This window comes from Oncorhynchus nerka, linkage group LG6, assembly GCF_034236695.1.
Source record: "Oncorhynchus nerka isolate Pitt River linkage group LG6, Oner_Uvic_2.0, whole genome shotgun sequence".
In the NCBI taxonomy this organism is placed as follows: Eukaryota; Metazoa; Chordata; class Actinopteri; order Salmoniformes; family Salmonidae; genus Oncorhynchus; species Oncorhynchus nerka.
Genome location: NC_088401.1, coordinates 85,788,278 through 85,813,277, shown reverse-complemented (window position 1 = coordinate 85,813,277; position 25,000 = coordinate 85,788,278). Strand labels below are relative to the sequence as shown.

Genomic DNA, 25,000 nt, shown 5'->3' with positions numbered 1-25,000 from the left:
CACTGCACTGCAGTAGGTTTCATGTGTCGGGCCTTACCTATCAAACACTGCACTGCAGTAGACTACATGTGTCGGGCCTTACCTATCAAACACTGCACTGCAGTAGACTACATGTGTCGGGCCTTACCTATCAAACACTACACTGCAGTAGGTTTCATGTGTCGGGCCTTACCTATCAAACACTGCACTGCAGTAGACTACATGTGTCGGGCCTTACCTATCAAACACTGCACTGCAGTAGACTACATGTGTCGGGCCTTACCTATCAAACACTACACTTCAGTAGACTACATGTTTCGGGCCTTACCAATCAAACACTGCACTGCAGTAGACTACATGTGTCGGGCCTTACCTATCAAACACTACACTGCAGTAGACTACATGTGTCGGGCCTTACCTATCAAACACTGCACTGCAGTAGACTACATGTGTCGGGCCTTACCTATCAAACAATACACTGCAGTAGGTCTCATGTGTCGGGCCTTACCTATCAAACACTGCACTGCAGTATACTACATGTGTCGGGCCTTACCTATCAAACACTGCACTGCAGTAGACTACATGTGTCGGGCCTTACCTATCAAACACTGCACTGCAGTAGGTTTCATGTGTCGGGCCTTACCTATCAAACACTGCACTGCAGTAGACTACATGTGTCGGGCCTTACCTATCAAACACTACACTGCAGTAGACTACATGTGTCGGGCCTTACCTATCAAACACTGCACTGCAGTAGACTACATGTGTCGGGCCTTACCTATCAAACACTACACTGCAGTAGGTTTCATGTGTCGGGCCTTACCTATCAAACACTGCACTGCAGTAGGTTTCATGTGTCGGGCCTTACCTATCAAACACTGCACTGCAGTAGTCTACATGTGTCGGGCCTTACCTATCAAACACTGCACTGCAGTAGACTACATGTGTCGGGCCTTACCTATCAAACACTACACTTCAGTAGACTACATGTTTCGGGCCTTACCAATCAAACACTGCACTGCAGTAGACTACATGTGTCGGGCCTTACCTATCAAACACTACACTGCAGTAGACTACATGTGTCGGGCCTTACCTATCAAACACTGCACTGCAGTAGACTACATGTGTCGGGCCTTACCTATCAAACACTGCACTGCAGTAGACTACATGTGTCGGGCCTTACCTATCAAACACTGCACTGCAGTAGACTACATGTGTTGGGCCTTACCTATCAAACACTGCACTGCAGTAGACTACATGTGTCGGGCCTTACCTATCAAACACTACACTGCAGTAGACTACATGTGTCAGGCCTTACCTATCAAACACTGCACTGCAGTAGACTACATGTGTCGGGCCTTACCTATCAAACACTACACTTCAGTAGACTACATGTTTCGGGCCTTACCAATCAAACACTGCACTGCAGTAGACTACATGTGTCGGGCCTTACCTATCAAACACTACACTGCAGTAGACTACATGTGTCGGGCCTTACCTATCAAACACTGCACGTGTCGGGCCTTACCTATCAAACACTGCACTGCAGTAGACTACATGTGTCGGGCCTTACCTATCAAACACTGCACTGCAGTAGACTACATGTGTTGGGCCTTACCTATCAAACACTGCACTGCAGTAGACTACATGTGTTGGGCCTTACCTATCAAACACTGCACTGCAGTAGACTACATGTGTTGGGCTTTACCTATCAAACCCTGCACAGCAGATAGGCTAAATAACCTAATAATAATGTCGTTGCTCCAGGCAGTTTGGGGGAGCAGTTTCCTTCAAGTTCTTGTTGATAAAATCAATTGCAGCAGTCAGGTCGTTGAACTTGTTAAGAGCTCCGCTTGGTAGTGTGATCCTGAGCTCGGTTGAGAAGAAGAGGCCAAACTTGACTCCCGGACCGTTGTGCAGAAGCCACTTTGCGTTACCTTACGCCTCTCGTCTCTTGGTCACGGAGGGAGTGAAGTCTGGGAAAATGGACATGGTCTCTTGCCTCGGTACTGTAAAGGTAATGGTCCTGGACGTGGTAGTAATGCACTCTAATGACGAAGGGCCATGGGGAGTCACCCTCTCTTGGTCTAGCTTGCAGTGACCTATAGGCACGGTCTAAGAAGGGTATTTCTTCAAGGTTAAGCATGTCCTGAAATAGTTGTGTGGGCGGGCCCCCTCCAGACCCACGTATGTTGTGGCGGCGTTGACGTCCTTCTTGCATTTTTGTTAATGGTCTTTAACATCAGATGAGAACAAATTCACTGTGGCCTGAAGGGTGGTTAGGTCGTCATTGTAAGACACAGCAGAGTGCTCTAGTTTATGTATGGTAATGCCCTGTGTAGTCGTTATTGCCTGTAGTGCAGCTACAGATGAATGGGGCCTCCTTTGGGAGGGTCTCTTTTAGAGTGAGTGTTTCTTTTATCGGCCATTTCTGGGATTTGTAGAAAAGTGAAGAGTCAGATTATGTTTTGGAAATTAAGCTCAGCAATAGAAGTAAAGTTGTAGACTAGACTGAGGTTTTAAATAACCGAAACATGACCATTTACTCAATTAGCGACTGTGCTAGCTTGCTGACGAAAGTTCGGTAGCTGAATGCGTGCTTCTTATATCAGCGATTATATCCCTTTTTTCACTGTTATGAAGAGAAACGAGGTAAAAAATCGTGCTTCGGACATTTTACCGACCAAGGCAAACTGAACTGTCAGGAGCGGACAATAATGCCTGTCTCTTCAGTTGGTAAATCGTTCAGGAAAATCCAAGGCTTTGCTGCGGCCTACGTTAGCAATCTTCCATTCAGCAATTCACTGCCATTATTACCGTTCGGAAGAGCAATGAGATACGAAACTATGTCAACAATACTTAGTAAAGTGAAATTAATTAACCAATCAATTAAACTGTGTTCTAAAGTAATTAAATAAGGTTTGTCGCAACTTGGCCTAGCTCTGGGAAAAGTGTTATGTTATTCGTGCCACCAGAAATCCCTGTAACATCTTGAAGATATTGTAGTTGGTGTTAGAGGTTCATGTTAACGATAATACGCAATAGATTCATCCAATACAGCAGAAAGAAACTCAAAGAGTAGTCCGGACTTACTTTGACATTTCAATATTTAATGGTTCAAGTAAAATTACATGTATGGAAGGTCATTTTTTCTTAGATTTTGATGGGATATTTTACAAAGGCATGACAACACAGAGTTGATCAATACTATACTGCTGGCAAACATTTAAGCTTTCTCTCCAAGCAACCTTGAACCTGTACCCACCAATGACTAATTTACAAGCATATATATTATATAGCAGGTATATCATATATAGATTTTATACAAGATACGTGTGTGTACATAAAATATTCTGGCAAGGTTCATGCCAGTATACATACACACAAAAATGCACACACACACACTCGCTGCACACACACACACACTCGCTGCACACACACACACACTCGCTGCACACACACACACACACTCACCAATATATGCATATGTAGCCATTTACATTACAGCAGAGATTGTCATCTCATTGTTTTACATTTATTAATTTGCTTTTGATTCTCTTTTTTCATGACTGAATTCAGGTGACTAAACCTTTACTCAACAATATATAAACCAATCTTGTTGGATGCCACCTTGTCAATTCTTCTCAAAGGTACTGTTCTGTACAATATTAAAACAAAACAAATCACAGAAGGTGATGTGATATTCATCTTGTGTGTACATGCCTCATATTCATTACACGTTTAAAAAAAAAAAAATTGTGCGTTTGTTAGCCACGTATTGTTAATTGCCTCAAAACGGATATATGGTTATAACAACACAATTGGTCGATGATGGCCACATGACAACACAAATCCATCTGTTACACGTTAAAACAACTTAGGAGCATAGCAAGCTAGTGATAAAAAAAATGGTAAAAATGGCCCACATGCAGATGATGATGCAAAATAACATCCCAATGAAATTATTTTATAATAAAAAAAAAACGTTTATTTTTTTTGTAAAAAAAAAAAAAAACATTCGTAGAGAAATAAATTATTTTGGAAAACCGACGGGTGACGTTGTTTCTATCACTATGGTTACGGCGAACTGGGAGTTGGATTTTTAGAAAAGTAGAAAAAAAATACTAGAGGAGGAAAACAACGCACATGACTCTCTACTAATCATTTAAGTTCTGTGGAAGTTTATCTCAACTATCTTCCTTTTTTTTGGTTCATATGTGAAACCTTTGGCACAAAGGGAAACTGACATAAAGTGATCACCCCCTCCTGAAAGACACATTTACCTTTAAACTGCATTCAATTTCTTTAACAAATGCAGACATCTGTAACTCTAAGTCTTGGATGAGCAAACACATGGGGAATTGCAAATAACAAAATAACAAAAATGCCACCTGTTTTTTGAATATTTGAAAATTATATCCTATTTATTGTTCTACATTGCCTAAACATATATTTTTTTAAATGTCAAATAATTTATGTGCATGACAAATGGCACCCTATTTCCTACATAGTGCACTACTTTTGACGAGAGCCCTATGGGCCCTGGTTAAATGTAGTGCACTAAATAGGGAATAGGGTGCCATTTGGGAATCGACCCTGTGTTATCTGTTTGTCGTTCCCAATGTAGGGCTATATGGAGCCTTAGGTGTTGTTGATGGAAATTCATTAAACTTTCAGGTTTTCTTCTGAAAGAAGTGTTGATTATTTTGACTCTCGATGACAATGATATCATGAAACATGTTAAGTCTCAAGCATTTACCTATCCCCATCTGTTTTGTGTGATCAATATTGACATAGGAACATTCTGTCCATCTGTGTTGCTCTGTATGAGTGTGAAACAGAGTCATCTATGTATATAACATGTACACTGAACAAAAATATCAACGCATCATGCAACAATTTCAACGATTTTACTGACTTACAGTTCATACATGGAAATCAGTCAATTTAAATGAATTCATTACATCCTAATCTATGGATTCCACATGACTGAGAATACAGATCTGTTGGTCACAGATACCTTTAAAAAAAAAGTAGGGGCGTGGATCAGAAAACCAGTCAGTATCTGGTGTGACCATTTTCCTCATGCTGCGTGACACATCTCCTTTGCATAGAGTTGATCAGGCTGTTGATTGGGGCCTGTGGAATGGCTGTGCGAAGTTGCTGGATATTGATGGGAATTTGGAACATGCTGTCGTACACGTCAATCCAGAGCATCCCAAACATGCTCAATGGATAACATGTCTGGTGAGTACGCAGGTCATGGAAGAACTGGGACATTTTCAGCTTCCAGGAATTGTGTAGAAATCCTTGCGACATGTGGCTGTGCCTCATCATGCTAAAACATGAGTTGATGAACGGGCCACAGGATATCTCGTCACGTTATCTCTGTTTATCCAAATTGCCATTGATAAAATGCAATTGTGTTCGTTGTCCATAGCTTATTCATGCCCATACCATAACCCCACCACAACCATAGGGCACTCTGATCACAATGTTGACATCAGCAAACCTCTCGATCACATGACGCCATACACGCTGTCTGCCATCTGCCCAGTATGGTTTAAAGAGGGATTCATCCATGAAGAGCACACATCTCTAGTGTGCCAGTAACCATCGAAGGTGATCATTTGCCCACTGAAGTTGGTTACGAAGCCAAACTGCTGTCAGGTCAAGACCCTGGTGAGGACGATGAGCACACAGATGAGCTTCCCTGAGATGGTTTCTGACAGTTTGTGCACAAATTCTTTGGTTGTGCAAACCGACAGTTTCATCAGCTGTCTGGGTGGTGGGTCTCAGATGATCCTGTTGGTGAAGAAGCTGGATGTGGAGGTCCTGGGCTGGCATGGTTACATGTGGTCTGCGGTTGGACATAATGCCAAATTCTCTAAAGTGACGTTGGACTCGGCTTATGGTAGAGAAATTGACATTACATTTTCTGGCATCAACTCTGGTAGACATTCCTGCAGTCAGCATAACAATTGCACGGCCCCTCAAAACTTCAGACATCTGAGGCATTGTGTTGTGTGACAAAACTGTACATTTTAGAGTGGCCTTTTAGAGTGGCCTCCCCAGCACAAGGTGCACCTGTGTAATGATCATGCCGTTTAATCAGCTTCTTGATATGCCACACTGTCAGGTGGATGGATTATCTTGGCGAAGGAGAAGTGCTCACTAACAGGGACGTAAACAAATTTGTGCCATAAATTTGGGAGAAATTCGTTTTTTGTGCGTATGAAACATTTCAGGGATCTTTTATTTCAGCTCAGGAAATATGGGACCAACATTGTACATGTTGCGTTTATATTTTTGTTCAGTATATATACTGTAAGTATATTGTGTGATTTTGTGTGTTTCAGTCGTTGTTAAGTGTCAATATCATCGTTCTACAGCACAATGCAGTTGGAATGTTACTGAATCACACGGCACACATTGGCAGGCCTGTGTTCACTGTCACTGTCTGAAGGAAGCAAGTGCTTTGTGATTTGTTTGCATATGTCAACGTACTCTGTCCTGTCTGTAGTTGTTGTCTTTGATGAAAGACAAATGTGTTTAACATTTAACTGCAGCGAGGAGCTGTTTCAGGATGACACAGAAAGGAAACGTTACTCCGCAAAAAAGGAATTGAAATCCAATTCATGATTGGGACTTGGTTGCGCAGTAGGTTATCCGTGTTCAGAGAGTAGGATTTATTCAATTCATTTAATACAAATTCAATACATTTCCTTAATTGACCAGAAGTGAGATGAAATTGACCCTGACCTTGACCCTTCCATATAATACTCTTATGACACATGTCATTTCACAAACCCCGGCTTCGCTAATGCATTTCTACACTGATGGATACCTGCCCCGAAGTGTAATCTGAATGCAAGCAGAGTCTCAACCCAGCGCAGACACATTTTACTGTCTAACCCTGCAGGGAGAATGGTACCCTAAACATGTCCTGTTACTGTCTAACCCTACAGGGAGAATGGTACCCTAAATATGTCCTGTTACTGTCTAACTCTGCAGGGAGAATGGTACCCTAAATATGTCCAGTTACTGTCTAACTCTGCAGGGAGAATTGTACACTAAACATGTCCAGTTACTGTCTAACTCTGCAGGGAAAATGGTACCCTAAACATGTCCTGTTACTGACTAACAGAGGAGGGAGAATGGTACCCTAAACATGTCCTGTTACTGTCTAACTCTGCAGGGAGAATTGTACCCTAAACATGTCCTGTTACTGTCTAACTCTGCAGGGAGAATGGTACCCTAAACATGTCCTGTTACTGTCTAACCCTACAGGGAGAATGGGACCCTAAACATGTCCTGTTACTGTCTAACAGAGGAGGGAGAATGGTACCCTAAACATGTCCTGTTACTGTCTAACTCTGCAGGGAAAATGGTACCCTAAACATATCCTGTTACTGTCTAACTCTGCAGGGAGAATTGTACCCTAAACATGTCCTGTTACTGTCTAACTCTGCAGGGAGAATTGTACCCTAAACATGTCCTGTTACTGTCTAACTCTGCAGGGAGAATTGTACCCTAAACATGTCCTGTTACTGTCTAACTCTGCAGGGAGAATTGTACCCTAAACATGTCCTGTTACTGTCTAACTCTGCAGGGAGAATGGTACCCTAAACATGTCCTGTTACTGTCTAACTCTGCAGGGAGAATTGTACCCTAAACATGTCATGTTACTGTCTAACACTGCAGGGAGAATGGTACCCTAAACATGTCCTGTTACTGTCTAACAGAGGAGGGAGAATGGTACCCTAAACATGTCCTGTTACTGTCTAACCCTGCAGGGAAAATGGTACCCTAAACATGTCCTGTTTCTTTCACAAGCCGCTAGAGGACACATTTAATTTAAATATGTTAACTGGTGATGGTCATGCAATGTTTCCCGAATCCATGACAGTCAGTGGTCATCCAGAATGAACTCCCTTGAAACTATGGAAATATGGTTGAATCAAAGATACAGTGGATAAAACGTATGATAAATCATTTTTACAAAAGGGTGTATGTCAATATGTGAATATGGTAAATTCATCCTTCGAGTTTAAGGTGCTTTTGCATATGGATACAGAAACTCTCATTATAGTGGTTACTATCCTGACGATATAAGGGCTCGAATTGAAGCAGACAAAAAGCTATTTGCATCCAGACTCTGTATATGTCTCCACTTTTTCATTACCTGACTACTAGAAATACATTATGTTTTAGTGAGAGTAGACAACTACTGCAGAGCCTGTCAACCACGGCTAATACTTACTGTGGAGATCACAGCTCAAAGTAACTAGACAACTGGGAGATGTTCTTAATTGTCTCCATAGCACTCATTTACGGTGCGTACAATACACGTTATATTATATGAAAGGAAGATAAATGAAGTGAAATAATGGTGGGAAAGTAAAAAAAAAAAAAAAAAGTTATAGCTCCTTGCATGGAACCTCTGTCTGTGCTGTTCAAGGCTTCTTCTCAGGAGATAATGTAGAACATGTGTGGGTTCTTATTACAATGGGAAAGATTGTGTAGAAAATGAGTAGGTTCTTATTACAATGGGAAAGATCATGTAGAAAATGAGTAGGTTCTTACTGGGAGGGTAAGATAATGTTGAAAATTAGTAGTTTGTTTTACAGGGGAAAGATAATGTAGAAAATAAGTATGTTGTTATTAGGAGGATAAGATAATGTTGAAATTAGTAGTTTGTTATTACAGGGGAAAGATCATGTAGAAAATCAGTAGGGTTCCTATTAGGTGGGGAAGATAATGTAGAAAATGAATAGGTTCCTATTAGGCAGGGAAGATACATTTGAAAATGAATAGGTCGTTATTATGTGTGGGAGATAATGTAGCAAATGAGTAGGTTCCTATCAGGTGGGGAAGATAATGTAGAAAATGAGTAGGTTTGCAATAGAGGGCAGGGAAAGGGGTGTCAAAGGCATCATAACTCGCCATACAAGAAACATCTGAAGAGAAACAGTGTTGGGCATATCATGGGGGGTGGCCCATGTACTGTATGTTTATATAAAGTGTTAGCACGACACAGAGTGAAACATTTTTGGTCCATTGAGTCTTAGGTATGTACAGGATTCAATAAACATATTCAGACGAGAGCAAAAAGTAACTTGGATAATCAGTTGGAGCTGGAGCTGAATGTCTTGCTGGATACACTAAGCAATATTTCACCAGAGATTGGACATATACAACATTCACCTTGGGTTCACAAAGCTATACTGTGTGTTTGCGTTTCGTTTATCGTTAAGTAAATTGTGTGGAGGAAGGTGCCGCTGAGCTGGTTCCAATACGCATAGGTGATCAAAATTATTTTTGATTACTGATCAGCAAAAAATCTCTACCAAACATACATTATGATGTTTTATATATTTTGTTTCTGTTGCGGATCTACTTTGGTATAGGACTACCATTTATATGATTACAGCCATTGTCAGATCCACTTCTGTGCAACATTGTGGAGAGTGAGGAACAACATTGTGGAGACTGAGGAACAACATTGTGGAGACTGAGGAACAACATTGTGGAGAGTGAGGAACAACATTGTGGAGACTGAGGAACAACATTGTGGAGACTGAGGAACAACATTGTGGAGAGTGAGGAACAACATTGTGGAGACTGAGGAACAACATTGTGGAGACAGAGGAACAACATTGTGGAGACTGAGGAACAACATTGTGGAGACTGAGGAACAACATTGTGGAGACTGAGGAACAACATTGTGGAGACTGAGGAACAACAGTGTGGAGACTGAGGAACAACATTGTGGAGACTGAGGAACAACAGTGTGGAGACTGAGGAACAACATTGTGGAGACTGAGGAACAACATTGTGGAGACTGAGGAACAACATTGTGGAGACAGAGGAACAACATTGTGGAGACAGAGGAACAACATTGTGGAGACTGAGGAACAACATTGTGGAGACTGAGGAACAACATTGTGGAGACAGAGGAACAACAGTGTGGAGACTGAGGAACAACATTGTGGAGACTGAGGAACAACATTGTGGAGAGTGAGGAACAACATTGTGGAGAGTGAGGAACAACATTGTGGAGACTGAGGAACAACATTGTGGAGAGTGAGGAACAACATTGTGGAGACTGAGGAACAACATTGTGGAGAGTGAGGAACAACATTGTGGAGACTGAGGAACAACATTGTGGAGAGTGAGGAACAACAGTGTGGAGAGTGAGGAACAACATTGTGGAGACAGAGGAACAGTTTTGTCCCTTCCTCCACATTCCATGTTCACACAATAATCAGAAACCATCAAGATACATTAGACAAACTCTGTCCCCTTACAGCCCCTTACTACAGATGTTAAATATACACCAAGATACTTTAGACAAACTGGTTGGTGTTACTCTGCCCCCTTACAGCCCCTTACTACAGATGTTAAATATACACCAAGATATTTTAGACAAACTGGTTGGTGTTACTCTGGTCCCTTACAGCTGATGCTCATGTAAGAAGGCAGAGGATCCTCCGTTGGCTGGGGTCTGCTGGCCTGACGAAGATGAGGAAAAGCTTGCCAGAGGGATGACCTTGATGGGGTCAGACTCCTTACTCTTGCTGCTGCAGTGTCTTTCCAGAGTGTTGTAGAACTGCGGCCGGTTCATCCCTTTAGCCAGATCGTCTTTGGGCACAGACCTGCCCAGGGTATGGCACTGACGCCCATCCGCCTTGGCTCCTCTGGCCCATGGGGAGCTCTGCTGGTGCTGGAAGCCAAAGGAGGGCAGGGTAGGCAGGGTACCCGTGTTGGACGGAGACTGGAACTGGGTCACCAGGGAGGGGGGCATCCAGCAGCTGTCGGAGTGGCCCAGGATCAGACATTCCTGGGTGCACGTCTCCGAGGCTTCCGCCAGCGCCTTGGCCAGGTTCACCTCAACTATGGCTGCAGCACAAAGACATTAAACAAAAGAGAATAAAATATGAAAAAGACAAGAAGAGAATGATAACCTGTTAGGTGTTTATCTGAAGGTGACCTGTAAATGTCAACCTGTTAGGTGTTTATCTGAAGGTGACCTGTTAATGTTAACCTGTTAGAGGTCTATCTGAAGGTGACCTGTAAATGTCAACCTGTTAGGTGTTTATCTGAAGGTGACCTGTTAATGTTAACCTGTTAGATGTTTATCTGAAGGTGACCTGTAAATGTTAACCTGTTAGATGTTTATCTGAAGGTGACCTGTAAATGTCAACCTGTTAGAGGTCTATCTGAAGTTGACCTGTAAATGTCAACCTGTTAGAGGTCTATCTGAAGGTGACCTGTAAATGTCAACCTGTTAGAGGTCTATCTGAAGGTGACCTGTAAATGTCAACCTGTTAGAGGTCTATCTGAAGGTGACCTGTAAATGTCAACCTGTTAGAGGTCTATCTGAAGGTGACCTGTAAATGTCAACCTGTTAGAGGTCTATCTGAAGGTGACCTGTAAATGTCAACCTGTTAGATGTTTATCTGAAGGTGACCTGTAAATGTCAACCTGTTAGAGGTCTATCTGAAGGTGACCTGTAAATGTCAACCTGTTAGAGGTCTATCTGAAGGTGACCTGTAAATGTCAACCTGTTAGAGGTCTATCTGAAGGTGACCTGTAAATGTCAACCTGTTAGAGGTCTATCTGAAGGTGACCTGTAAATGTCAACCTGTTAGAGGTCTATCTGAAGGTGACCTGTAAATGTCAACCTGTTAGAGGTCTATCTGAAGGTGACCTGTAAATGTCAACCTGTTAGAGGTCTATCTGAAGGTGACCTGTAAATGTCAACCTGTTAGAGGTCTATCTGAAGGTGACCTGTAAATGTCAACCTGTTAGAGGTCTATCTGAAGGTGACCTGTAAATGTCAACCTGTTAGAGGTCTATCTGAAGGTGACCTGTAAATGTCAACCTGTTAGAGGTCTATCTGAAGGTGACCTGTACATGTCAACCTGTTAGAGGTCTATCTGAAGGTGACCTGTACATGTCAACCTGTTAGAGGTCTATCTGAAGGTGACCTGTAAATGTCAACCTGTTAGAGGTCTATCTGAAGGTGACCTGTAAATGTCAACCTGTTAGAGGTCTATCTGAAGGTGACCTGTTAAATGAAGGTGTCAACCTGTTAGAGGTCTATCTGAAGGTGACCTGTAAATGTCAACCTGTTAGAGGTCTATCTGAAGGTGACCTGTAAATGTCAACCTGTTAGAGGTCTATCTGAAGGTGACCTGTAAATGTCAACCTGTTGTAGAAGTGAATGGCAGTAATACATGTTTGAATCATTCCAGAAGAAGAAAAACAGCAGCATTTCATTTCCATTGGTGTTCCATTGGTTCCCTGTGTTTACCTACAACAGACAATGAATTCCCAGGAGATTATTTAAAGTTGAGAATAACTGTCTCTGGTGTTGGTGTCTGAGATTGACTTTACTGTATTCAATATTTAAAAGAACATCCTGTTAGCAGTTGACTTTATCCCTCAATAACACAGACCCCAAAGCAAATCAGGGGGAGAAAAATAGGTTTATTCAAAGATAACAAATCATAGTTGTTATGCTGGGAAGTAGATGGTTGATGTTCATTCTTCCCTGTCCTCAGTGATTCTCCACAGAACAAAGTGGTAGGATGTCATTATTAACCCCCGACCTTAGCCTTTGGTTGACCAATTAGAATTCCTTGCAATAGAACTTGGCCAATGGCCAAATAACAAATATCCTGTTTCAGGCTCAATGTATAGCCCATTTGAACCAATGAAAACGTGCCACATGTAGCTATGAGTCCAGGACTGAAACCCCATACAGAGATTCTAAACAGATATTGAACTGAAAAACAATTATTTCCATTGACCGTTAATTCCCTATTCCCTCCCTTGACCTCTAGTCCTCTGCATTGTGTGTTATCTTTAAATATTTCTTACAATCCCAAAGCATTTTTTTTTTAAATCACTCTCACCATGGCACACCTTGCATTCTGTGATCTATTCGGCATTCTGTGATCTATTCGACATTCTGTGATCTATTCGACATTCTGTGATCTATTCGGCATTCTGTGATCTATTCGACATTCTGTGATCTATTCGACATTCTGTGATCTATTCGACATTCTGTGATCTATTCGACATTCTGTGATCTATTCGGCATTCTGTGATCTATTCGACATTCTGTGATCTATTCGACATTCAATAAATCTGGTCAGTTACAATAACTCAAAAATGTGAACATCACAAAATCACATGAATCCACATTTAGGATTATTGTTAGGATTCTTGTTAGCATATTTGAGGGGCAAGGTACAATGAGTATAGTTATGAGTGATAGGGGATTTGGGGAGGGAGAAAGCGGGGAGGGAGAAATCAGGAAGAGAGAAATCAAGGCACTCCGACTATCTTATCTCATTATGCTCGAGCTGACATCACATGTGAAATGAGTCCAGGAAGAGATAGAGGCCTCAACATTGAGCCCCAGCAATAAAACCCGTCAACTCTGGTAATTAGAATGTAAAACAGTATGCAACACAGCAAACAGGAAGCCACGGTGTTATGGTTCTGAGACACTCAGAGGAAAAGAGGAGAGGTCCTTGCTATGACATCACATCTAGTCCTCCAGGTCTCATAGAGATCATTTTGCCTATAGGCATAAGTAACACTGTTATAAATAATTGAATGGTCCTAGGTCTGTGTCTATGGCTTTGGGATCTCACATTAGAAGTTGAGCATGCTCTAATTAAATTCCCTAGTCAGCTCAAAATTTTAAACAATGATTTTTCTCAATAGTGAAGTTATTGTATTACTGCTCCATTCCAATTACAAAGCCAAACTTTTGAGGGGTGATTACTGATATATCCAACCAAAACTCCCAAATCCTATTTGTTTGCAATACTTAATTGCATTCTTTAAGTGAGGAGCTATATATATTAATTTATTGAATATAACAAAAGCCAACCTGCTTATAATGACCAAGAACTGGTGAAAAATGTGTAGATTCATTCAAATTGCCAGGAGATACATGGAGTCCCCTGGTGCATGGAGTCTGATCTGAAACATAGAGCCGGATTCAATCTATATCGCTGAAGTGGTTGACATTTAAAGGCAATGTTCCTGTGTTAAAGGGAAGACTGAATTTACGGTAAACGCATTTCTAGCGCACGATATGTAACGCTTCATCAATCCAGATTGAATAGAGACCTAAAACCTCTCAATAATGGCCTGCTCAGCCCCCCAGCCTTTGAGTCTGAGTGAATACATCTCCTGAGCAGTAAATGTGTCACCTTTCAGAGGTTCATGAAGTTTCAGAACTTCATTAAAGGGGGAAAAAATGATGCATCTCACTGAACAAGCACAATCAGGCCAAGTCCTTACGAAATTCCCCGAGTCAATCATTTGGTAGCAGTGATTTTTTTTTCTGTTGTAGTTGTCTTTGCCAAGGAATTGTTCTTTTTTTTCCTGAAGGCAAAAACAACATTAAAATAGGTACCTATTATTCAACACACACACACGCACACACACACACATGCACACGTACAGGCACACACACACACACGCGACAAAGCCTCGATACATTTGCAAGGAACACTAGTGCCTCCCCCTCAAAACATAAGTGATCGGTACAAAGAATGGGGAACTTCACATAATACGAGGGTAAGGTATTTGGTGCGGCAGTGCTTTCCCTGGGTGAAGTCACAGTGAGAGATGTCATTGCTGCTGTGACAACAGCCAGAGGAGGAGTGCTGCTATGTCTGTTTGTGACATTTCACATTAAACAGCTCAAAGGGAATGGAGTCTGTATCAGTTTCCACTCCACAGGGAACAGGGCTACGACCCGAAAGACACCCTATTCCCTTTGCAGTGCACTACTTTCAATATAGTAGGTGGTGCCTCAGTAGGTGGTGCCTCAGTAGGTGGTGCCTCAGTAGGTGGTGGCTCAGTAGGTGGTGCCTCAGTAGGTGGTGCCTCAGTAGGTGGTGCCTCAGTAGGTGGTGCCTCAATAGGAGGTGCCTCAATAGGCGGTGCCTCAGTAGGCGGTGCCTCAGTAGGCGGTGCCTCAGTAGGTGGTGCCTCAGTAGGTGGTGCCTCAGTAGGTGGTGCCTCAGTAGGAGGTGCCTCAATAGGTGGTGCCTCAGTAGGTGGTGCCTCAGGAGGTGGTGCCTCAGTAGGTGGTGCCTCAGTAGGTGGTGCCTCAGTAGGTGGTGGCTCAGTAGGTGGTGCCTCAATAGGAGGTGCCTCAGTAGGTGGTGCCTCAATAGGTGGTGCCTCAATAGGTGGTGCCTCAATAGGTGGTGCCTCAGTAGGTGGTGACTCAGTAGGTTGTGACTCAGTAGGTTGTGCCTCAATAGGTGGTGCCTCAGTAGGTTGTGGCTTAGGTGTGCCTCAGTAGGTGGTGCCTCAGTAGGTGGTGCCTCAATAGGTGGTTCAGTAGGTGGTTCCTCAGTAGGTGGTGCCTCAGTAGGTGGTGCCTCAGTAGGTGGTGCCTCAGTAGGTGGTGCCTCAGTAGGTGGTGCCTCAGTAGGTGGTGCCTCAATAGGAGGTGCCTCAATAGGCGGTGCCTCAGTAGGCGGTGCCTCAGTAGGTGGTGCCTCAGTAGGTGGTGCCTCAGTAGGTGGTGCCTCAGTAGGAGGTGCCTCAATAGGTGGTGCCTCAGTAGGTGGTGCCTCAGGAGGTGGTGCCTCAATAGGTGGTGCCTCAGTAGGTGGTGGCTCAGTAGGTGGTGGCTCAGTAGGTGGTGCCTCAATAGGAGGTGCCTCAGTAGGTGGTGCCTCAGTAGGTGGTGCCTCAATAGGTGGTGCCTCAATAGGTGGTGCCTCAGTAGGTGGTGACTCAGTAGGTTGTGACTCAGTAGGTTGTGCCTCAATAGGTGGTGCCTCAGTAGGTTGTGGCTCAGTAGGTGGTGCCTCAGTAGGTGGTGCCTCAGTAGGTGGTGCCTCAATAGGTGGTGCCTCAGTAGGTGGTTCCTCAGTAGGTGGTGCCTCAGTAGGTGGTGCCTCAGTAGGTGGTGCCTCAGTAGGTGGTGCCTCAGTAGGTGGTGCAGTGCCTCAGTAGGTGGTGCCTCAGTAGGTGGTGCCGCAATAGGTGGTGCCTCAGTAGGTGGTGCCTCAGTAGGTGGTGCCTCAGTAGGTGGTTCCTCAGTAGGTGGTGCCTCAGTAGGTGGTGCAGTACCTCAGTAGGTGGTGCCTCAATTGGTGGTGCCTCAATAGGTGGTGCCTCAGTAGGTGGTGCCTCAGTAGGTGGTGCCTCAATAGATGGTGCCTCAGTAGGTGGTGCCTCAGTAGGTGGTGCCTCAGTAGGTGGTGCCTCAATAGGTGGTGCCTCAATAGGTGGTGCCTCAGTAGGTGGTGCCTCAGTAGGTGGTGCCTCAGTAGGTGGTGCCTCAATAGATGGTGCCTCAGTAGGTGGTGCCTCAGTAGGTGGTGCCTCAATAGATGGTGCCTCAATACATGGTGCCTCAGTAGGTGGTTCCTCAGTAGGTGGTGCCTCAGTAGGTGGTGCCTCAGTAGGTGGTGCCTCAATAGATGGTGCCTCAGTAGGTGGTGCCTCAGTAGGTGGTGCCTCAGTAGGTGGTGCCTCAGTAGGTGGTGCCTCAGTAGGGCTCCGGTCAAAAGCAGTGAACTATGTAGGGAATATGGTGCCATTTTGATCAATGTGTGTTCTGGTCGGTGGGTGCTCTGGTTAGTGGGTGTTCTGGTCAGTGGGTGCTCTGGTCAGTGGGTGATCTGGTCGGTGGGTGATCTGGTCAGTGGGTGATCTGGTCGGTGGGTGATCTGGTCGGTGGGTGATCTGGTTAGTGGGTGCTCTGGTCAGTGGGTGATCTGGTTAGTGGGTGATCTGGTCAGTGGGTGATCTGGTCAGAGTGTGCAAAACTGTCATCAAGACAAAGGGTGGCTACTTAGAAGAATCTAAGGTCTAAAATATATATTTTGTTACTACATAATTCCATGTGTGTTATTTCATAATTTTTGAAGTCTTCACTATTATTCTACAATGTAGAAAATAGTTAAAATACAGAAATACCCTTGAATAAGTAGGTGTGTCCAAACTTTTGACTGGACCTGTGTACTTCCATCATTTTCTTTCAACTGGTACTGTGGGGGGGGGGGCTTCAGACACAACTGACATGTACGTTTTGCACATAGTGTGTGACCCAAACTGTTGGGACGCTACAGACAAAATTTGTTGGATCAGCTGTACCGACTGCAAACGAGTCCCAAAACGATTTCGGGGTCTCAAAAGGAGAACACCAAACGTGTACATTGAGAGTCTTATCTTTCGATAGTGGGGGGGTCGTAATAGTTTGTAATTTGCTAAACCGTTCGAACGCTACAGTCGATTTTTTGACAAGAACGATTGTCGGGATGTGTCACGGTCTGAAAAACACCGCTCTAGCTCTGTCACCTTTCACCACAGATATCTCTAACCTAAACTGACAGATTTTTTGAGAAACGTTTTATTATGCTAATTTTATTTTTGCGGGTCGCGGACATTGACCTTAGGGGGTGGAATCTGAATTAGAAACATTTCCCAAACAAATACAAGGATGTTTACCATCATAGCTGGTTAAATCTGAAACAAGTTCACAATTAAGACCTGAACAAATACAAGGATGTTTACCACCATACCACCATAGCTAGGCTACCTGGGGCGGCAGGTACCCTAGTGGTTAGAGTGTTGGACTAGTAACCAAAAGGTTGCAAGATCAAACCCCAGAGCTGACAAGGTAAAAATAAAAACAAGGCACAAGGCATTTAACCCATTGTTGTACACCCAGTATGCTATAACTCTTTACATTGGGGAGGCAGCGTAGCCTAGTGTGTTGGACTAGTAACTGAAAGGTTGCAAGTTCAAATCCCCGAGCTGACAAGGTACAAATCTGCTGTTCTGCCCCTGAACAAGGCAGTTAACCCACTGTTCCTAGGCCATCATTGAAATTAAGAATCTGTTCTTAACTGACTTGCCTCATTAAATAAATAACATCTGCAACAGGTTCACAAAATAAATAAAGAGAGATGGAAAAATAATGTAGTTTGTAATTACCAAGACTTTATCATCTTCTATTGCCTCAACACTCCAACTGTACATCAGGATAGGCAAATGGATGGCCATTATTAATAATGGGACTGTTTAACCCCATAGGCACTAGACAAAAGGGACCGATGCTATTTTTTTCCACTACAGACCTAGTCACAAACATCATTTTGTGTAAGAAGACCATGTTTCATTTGACACCAGAATCAGAGAAAAAATAACCACATATTAAATACTCCCTGGATGTGTTTCATTTCCTCAGCACTTCCTCAACATTCATATTTCAGCCCCTCAAGACCCATCTCATGAGTGATTGATAGTTTCAGAGATGGGATGCACATGATTTCATGATATATTTATGAAATTACAAACTTAAAAGGCAGACAGGCGTATCCCATGTTTCCCATGGAATGTAAACAGGCAGGGTAATAAGTGAAATGCCACGGTAAAAACCATCACAGCATCCGTCTGTATGGAAACCATGACATATCCCATTCAGCGGTGTATATCTAGCCAAACAGTTTCCAGAGCCTTCAGAGTTGGTTACTATGGAGATTAAATTACCCCAGTTATTTGCAGCTAACCCAATTTTATTTCGTTTTTCTTTACTTTTATCAGAAGATAAGGAAGGGTATAATCTCGGAGAAGGCAATAAAGGGTGACAAGCGTTGTCATTGTCACCAGCGACAAGGGCATGAGCAGTGGGCGAGAGAGAGTCAATATGAAATTGTGAGGCAATGAAAAAGGGTTGTGTGCATTGGAAAGATGTCGGTTCTATGTGTCAGGGAGTTCAACGTGGCTATGTAGGAGGTTTGGCTGATGTATCAGGGAGGTCAAGGTGGCTGTGTAGGAGGTTTGGCTGATGTATCAGGGAGGTCAACATGGCTGTGTTGGAGGTTTAGCTGACTTGTCTGGGAGGTCAACATGGCTGTGTTGGAGGTTTGGCTGATGTATCAGGGAGGTCAACATGGCTGTGTAGGAGGTTTGGCTGATGTATCAGGGAGGTCAACGTGGCTGTGTTGGAGGTTTGGCTGATGTATCAGGGAGTTCAACGTGGCTATGTAGGAGGTTTAGCTGATGTGTCAGAGAGGTCAACATGGCTGTGTTGGAGGTTTGGCTGATGTATCAGGGAGGTCAAGGTGGCTGTGTAGGAGGTTTAGCTGATGTGTCAGAGAGGTCAACATGGCTGTGTTGGAGGTTTAGCTGACTTGTCAGGGAGGTCAACATGGCTGTGTAGGAGGTTTGGCTGGTGTATCAGGGAGGTCAACATGGCTGTGTAGGAGGTTTAGCTGGTGTATCAGGGAGGTCAACATGGCTGTGTAGGAGGTTTGGCTGGTGTATCAGGGAGGTCAACATGGCTGTGTAGGAGGTTTGGCTGGTGTATCAGGGAGGTCAACATGGCTGTGTAGCAGGTTTGGCTGGTGTATCAGGGAGGTCAACATGGCTGTGTAGGAGGTTTAGCTGATGTATCAGGGAGGTCAACGTGGCTGTGTAGGACAGATTGGACATGATGATTGTCAGAGCCTCTGACATAGCCATTATTGTGTATGTGACGGTACAGTACAGTCGTGTAATAGTACATGAAGTGGAGGAATTAGGATAACATTATGAAATGTCTAAAATAATGTTATGAATGGTGTTTATCACAGTTACTTTGTTATGGATTTCACCGGCCCAGCTCTCATAGAGAAGACTGCATTGGTGAGGATGGCATTGTCCTTTTTCCTCTCTCTTTCTACTTTTCAACAGCAGGTAACGAATGGGCTCCTTAAAACAGACAATGCATCTGAGATAAGGAGGAAAAAGGTCATTCATATATACTCTAGGCTAATTTCATTTGATGCATTCACCAAGGTTCATCGTCACACAATGGCCAGTCCCTGAGCTGAGTATGTATTTATCAGCACTTCAGGGACCCATACTGTTCCATTCCTGCAATCCATCTACCCTAGTCCGCTCCATCTCTCCCCCTCTCCTGTTCTCTCGTATTTGACCCATTGTAACTGAGAGTAATTGCAGGTAGAAAACAACATCTAATGATTGCTTTATCTGGGAGTTGAGAACAGAAAAGTCACAGAGAGGTACTTTCAACAAAGGACAATGTCTGTTGTTTTTTTTTTTTTTGACACACAATTTCAGACAACAAAGAATATTATTGACTGGGTTGAGATTAGAACACCCAAACAAATAACAAAGGAACAAAGATAGGACAAAGTGCACAGAGAAAGAAAGGATTACCCAGAACACCCTGTGTCAAACACTTGTTTCGCTCTTTTTGTTAGTGTTGATTAAATACATGTTGCTGGATTGAAGAGACAGCTTTTTTTTTTTTCTCGACATAAACACCCCCTTGGACAATATATAGACTTAATTGAATATAAATGCAGTAGTCAATCATCCAGCCATGCTGTTCAACTACCCTCTCCTTTTACTTTCTGTCTGACCGCATAGAAATGTGCAACAAGTTATACCTACTGCTCTGCTCTGCAGCTAGGATTTCTATCAACAAAAACATAATCTGCAATTAGTCAGTCATGGGCTAATCTTTTTTTTATATATGTACATCCACAATTTACTTTCCAAGTCCCGACAGCATCCATTCATGGAAGAGGCATACAACTCCACAGCTATTCTTTCTTTCTGAAAGTCTGACAGCATGATAAAAGGCATACTACTCTATAACGCTGATTTCAATCAATACAAACAGAAACAACAATAATGGGCCAAGCTGTTTTTATTCTATCTGTGGTGACCCTTGACTTTTCGTTTTTTTCTTCTGCGTTGTCGTGGTGACGGTACTGATTGATCTCCTTCATTACGTGAGATGACCTTGAGAACTGACGGACGAACGGTGATCATGGGGGCTGTCAGCATCAACACAATCAGTGCTGACCAAACACACATACACCGCCGTCCCAAAAACGCCACCCTATTCCCTATATAGGGCACTATTTTTTTTTCAACCAGGGCCCCATAAGGTATCTCATAGGGATATGGTCAAAAGTAGTGAGCTACGTAAGGTGTAGGGTGGTGTTTAGGATGCAGGCACAGCATGGGACTAGCAGAACAATCAGCCCTAATCACCATAATGGCAGAGGTTGCTAGACTGAAGGAGGAACGGTATTCCATCTCAGCCACACATTTTTGATCTTGGCAAAGAACAGTGATTATATATATTGTGTAGGTGTGTAGCTACAGAGAAGTAACTCACGTATGCCTGTTTATCAGGAGGAAACTAAACCTGTTCTTCCCTTAAAATTCATTGCAGCTAAAGTAAATGTCTGAAATGTTTGCGACTGAAGATTTATGTAAAACGGAGACTGTAGTAAACTTTTATAGAAAGTAGATGAAATAGTTTGATAGAGTGAGATTTAACCTATAGATATTGTCCGAGGAGAGAAATGACATAGAAAACGCACTAGCTTACACTGACATACTTTGGGCCTATAGAAGGGTCTAATGTGTCCACCTGGATGAGCAGTAGTTGTTGAACCATAGTACCTGTAGTATACTCTAGTAAGGTTATTGTACGGTCAGTCTGTGATTCAAATGAAAAGAGGCCTTCACAAAGGACAGCGAACACGCTACAAGCCGTGTGTTAGACTGGTTACATTCTATACATGTAACAAGCATTTATCACACTGACCCATTGTGCTCCCAATTATTATGGAAAACAAGAATGAATAAAATAAACATTGAAGTGCTTCTCTGCTCTCTGAATAATCTGTACCTTCAATGCATTTCCATGGAGGAGAGAAGGAGGGCAAATAAACTATGTGCCACTGAATATGTTATATATTTTGAAGTCATTAATGATTACTTCCTGTTTCCCTGAGCCATACATTATTGTTATTGGCTCAGTGGTCAGGCAGATAGTAAGTGGATACAATGGCGTCAACGGAGTCCATCTTTCAACTGTTAACTGGCAGGCAGGAAGCAAGATGCCAAACGCTGGTGTCATCATCTCTGTACATGAGTGATCTAAGACGCTGTATAATCTTTAACACCGCATCGCCACAGAGGGGATGGTAAAAGATAAGCAACCCGTCTACTGCTGGGTTTTTCATTTGTGTTTCTGAAGTAAATCCATCTAAAGTAACGAGGCTTTCAATTTACCCTGACTTACATTCTCGAACCAGGAACAATGACCTCCAGTAAAATGTAAATTACTTTTGCGGGCCAAAAATATTGGCAAGCAATTCAGGTGCTGCTTAAATGTGTAATCCATAAGGTGTGGCCACACACGCACACGCACGCACGCACACACACACACACACACACACACACACACACACACACACACACACACACACACACACACACACACAGCTGAGTAGAACAATCCCGTACTGGTTCTGGATAGCACCATGCTTTTCTAGGAGTGTAGCTATGTTGTGTGAGAACATGATTAATACGAGGGGCAGACAACTGTACTTCAGGCCCCGACACATATCTTCTCTTTAAAGGTTTGCCTTTTCTGAAGCGGTACATTGTTTACATTTACATTTAAGTCATTTAGCAGACGCTCTTATCCAGAGCGACTTACAAATTGGTGCATTCACCTTATGACATCCAGTGGAACAGCCACTTTACAATAGTGCATCTAAATCTTTTAAGGGGGGGGGGGGGTGAGAAGGATTACTTTATCCTATCCTAGGTATTCCTTAAAGAGGTGGGGTTTCAGGTGTCTCCGGAAGGTGGTGATTGACTCCGCTGTCCTGGCGTCGTGAGGGAGTTTGTTCCACCATTGGGGGGCCAGAGCAGCGAACAGTTTTGACTGGGCTGAGCGGGAACTGTACTTCCTCAGTGGTAGGGAGGCGAGCAGGCCAGAGGTGGGGCACTACATTGTCTCCTCATGGGGCAAGTATTCATTTTTCACTAAAACCTCTCTTGAATAATGAATTCTGTCCTATTCTGTCCTTCTACTCAGTGATAGGTCCACTGGCTGTCTGTCCAGGGGTTGTCCCGGAAAGGGAAAAGCTTTCAGAGAAAGAGTTCACTGCTAACCATGGATAATTTATATATATCAGTGTGTTGGAACAGGAAACTATAACAGTGTATGACCGAATAACATGAAAGCACACTGACACGTTTTGATTCAATAAACCAGAGGTATGTGACTACTTTTTGAGGTTGACTTCACTGCCGTTTCTCCAGCCATACATAGTACCGTTTGGGTATACACGTTAACGGCAACAACATAAATGCCTTTTTCAGGTGACAGTAACTCCCTCTCAAAAAAAAATCACATAGGTAGTTATATGTTTGAGGTTTGTGTTAATGTTTCTGTTTCTGACGGTAAAGTTCCTGTTTTGGCGAGCTGAGTGCAGGCTCCTTGTCAACGCACTGTCGTTGGAGGATACACAACAACACAGAAAGAAAATATACTAGAAATATGAGGTGATTTCTCCAGAGTAAGAAGTCAGGAGGATCCTACAGCTCTCCCTGGGATTCTGCCGATTCAGACTCCATTGAAACAAACGCAGCTACGGTAATATCCACTCTTATGACATTATTTCAGTGTTAAAATGTATATTTCCTTTTGTATGCAACTCTGAAAACTAAAGTACGGTGAAATTGAGTGGATTCATACTATGCTATTCATACTATTCATACATACATAGAATTCCATCCATGCTGATGAAGATAATGCACAAGAGGACAGAACATTATAACACTCTATAGGGGAGGGGCCAATAAAAATAGCTATGCCACTCTATTGCTCCAGAGACTGAAAAACATTGACCCCAATGGCTTTTTCTGTTTCGCCCAAGGCACTAACTATTAAACATTAGCATAACACTACACACCTGATTTTGTGGATATGCCCTAAGACTAGCAGTCCATCACTTCACTGTTTCATCTGTCTTTGCCTGCCTCTCCTCAACACTTCTACTGATCTGTCTTCCTCCCCTAACCTCAACACTTCTACTGATCTGTCTTCCTCCCCTAACCTCAACACTTCTACTGATCTGTCTTCCTAACCTCAACACGTCTTTCAACTACAGTTACGTTTGAGTCATTTAGCAGACTGTCATTTAGCAGACTGTCATTTAGCAGACTGTCATTTAGCAGACTGTCATTTATCAATGTGAGCTCAGAGAATCCATGGCTCATCCTATGCTGCATGACGTCATCAGACTCTGTGTTCTGGCCTGCAGTCTATTCAGGTCGGCACTGTGTTACTCACTCTATAAAGACACCAACAGCATCCCTATGTTAATATTCTATTCACTGAGAGAAGACAGACACCACTTCATAAAGACACCAATAACATCTCTATGATAATGTCCTATTCACTGAGAGAAGACAGACACCACTTCATAAAGACACATATAATATCTCTATGATAATGTCCTATTCACTGAGAGAAGACAGACACCACTTCATACAGACACCAATAACATCTCTATGATAATGTCCTATTCACTGAGAGAAGACAGACACCACTTCATAAAGACACATATAACATCTCTATGATAATGTCCTATTCACTGAGAGAAGACAGACACCACTTCATAAAGACACCACTTCATAAAGACACCAATAACATCTCTATGATAATGTTCTATTGCTTTTATTTCACCTTTATATAACCAGATAGGCCAGTTGAGAACACCTTTATATAACCAGATAGGCCAGTTGAGAACACCTTTATATAACCAGATAGGCCAGTTGAGAACACCTTTATATAACCAGATAGGCCAGTTGAGAACACCTTTATATAACCAGATAGGCCAGTTGAGAACACCTTATATAATAACCAGGTAGAACACCTTTATATAACCAGATAGGAGTTGAGAACACCTTTATATAACCAGATAGGCCAGTTGAGAACACCTTTATATAACCAGATAGGCCAGTTGAGAACACCTTTATATAACCAGATAGGCCAGTTGAGAACACCTTTATATAACCAGATAGGCCAGTTGAGAACACCTTTATATAACCAGATAGGCCAGTTGAGAACACCTTTATATAACCAGGTAGGCCAGTTGAGAACACCTTTATATAACCAGATAGGCCAGTTGAGAAC

At 42.9% G+C, this 25,000-nt stretch overlaps 1 protein-coding gene across 1 annotated transcript in view; it reads right to left on the bottom strand.

The window, feature by feature from the left end:
• Positions 1–3,072: 3,072 nt before the first annotated feature.
• LOC115120934 (protocadherin-11 X-linked-like) overlaps positions 3,073–25,000 on the bottom strand; it is a 324,301-nt gene continuing 302,373 nt past the window's right edge. Inside the window, exon 7 of the mRNA XM_065019983.1 lies at positions 3,073–10,881. Coding sequence (XP_064876055.1) covers positions 10,436–10,881 — 446 coding nt within the window. The 3' untranslated portion in view covers positions 3,073–10,435. The remainder of the gene's footprint in view (positions 10,882–25,000) is intronic.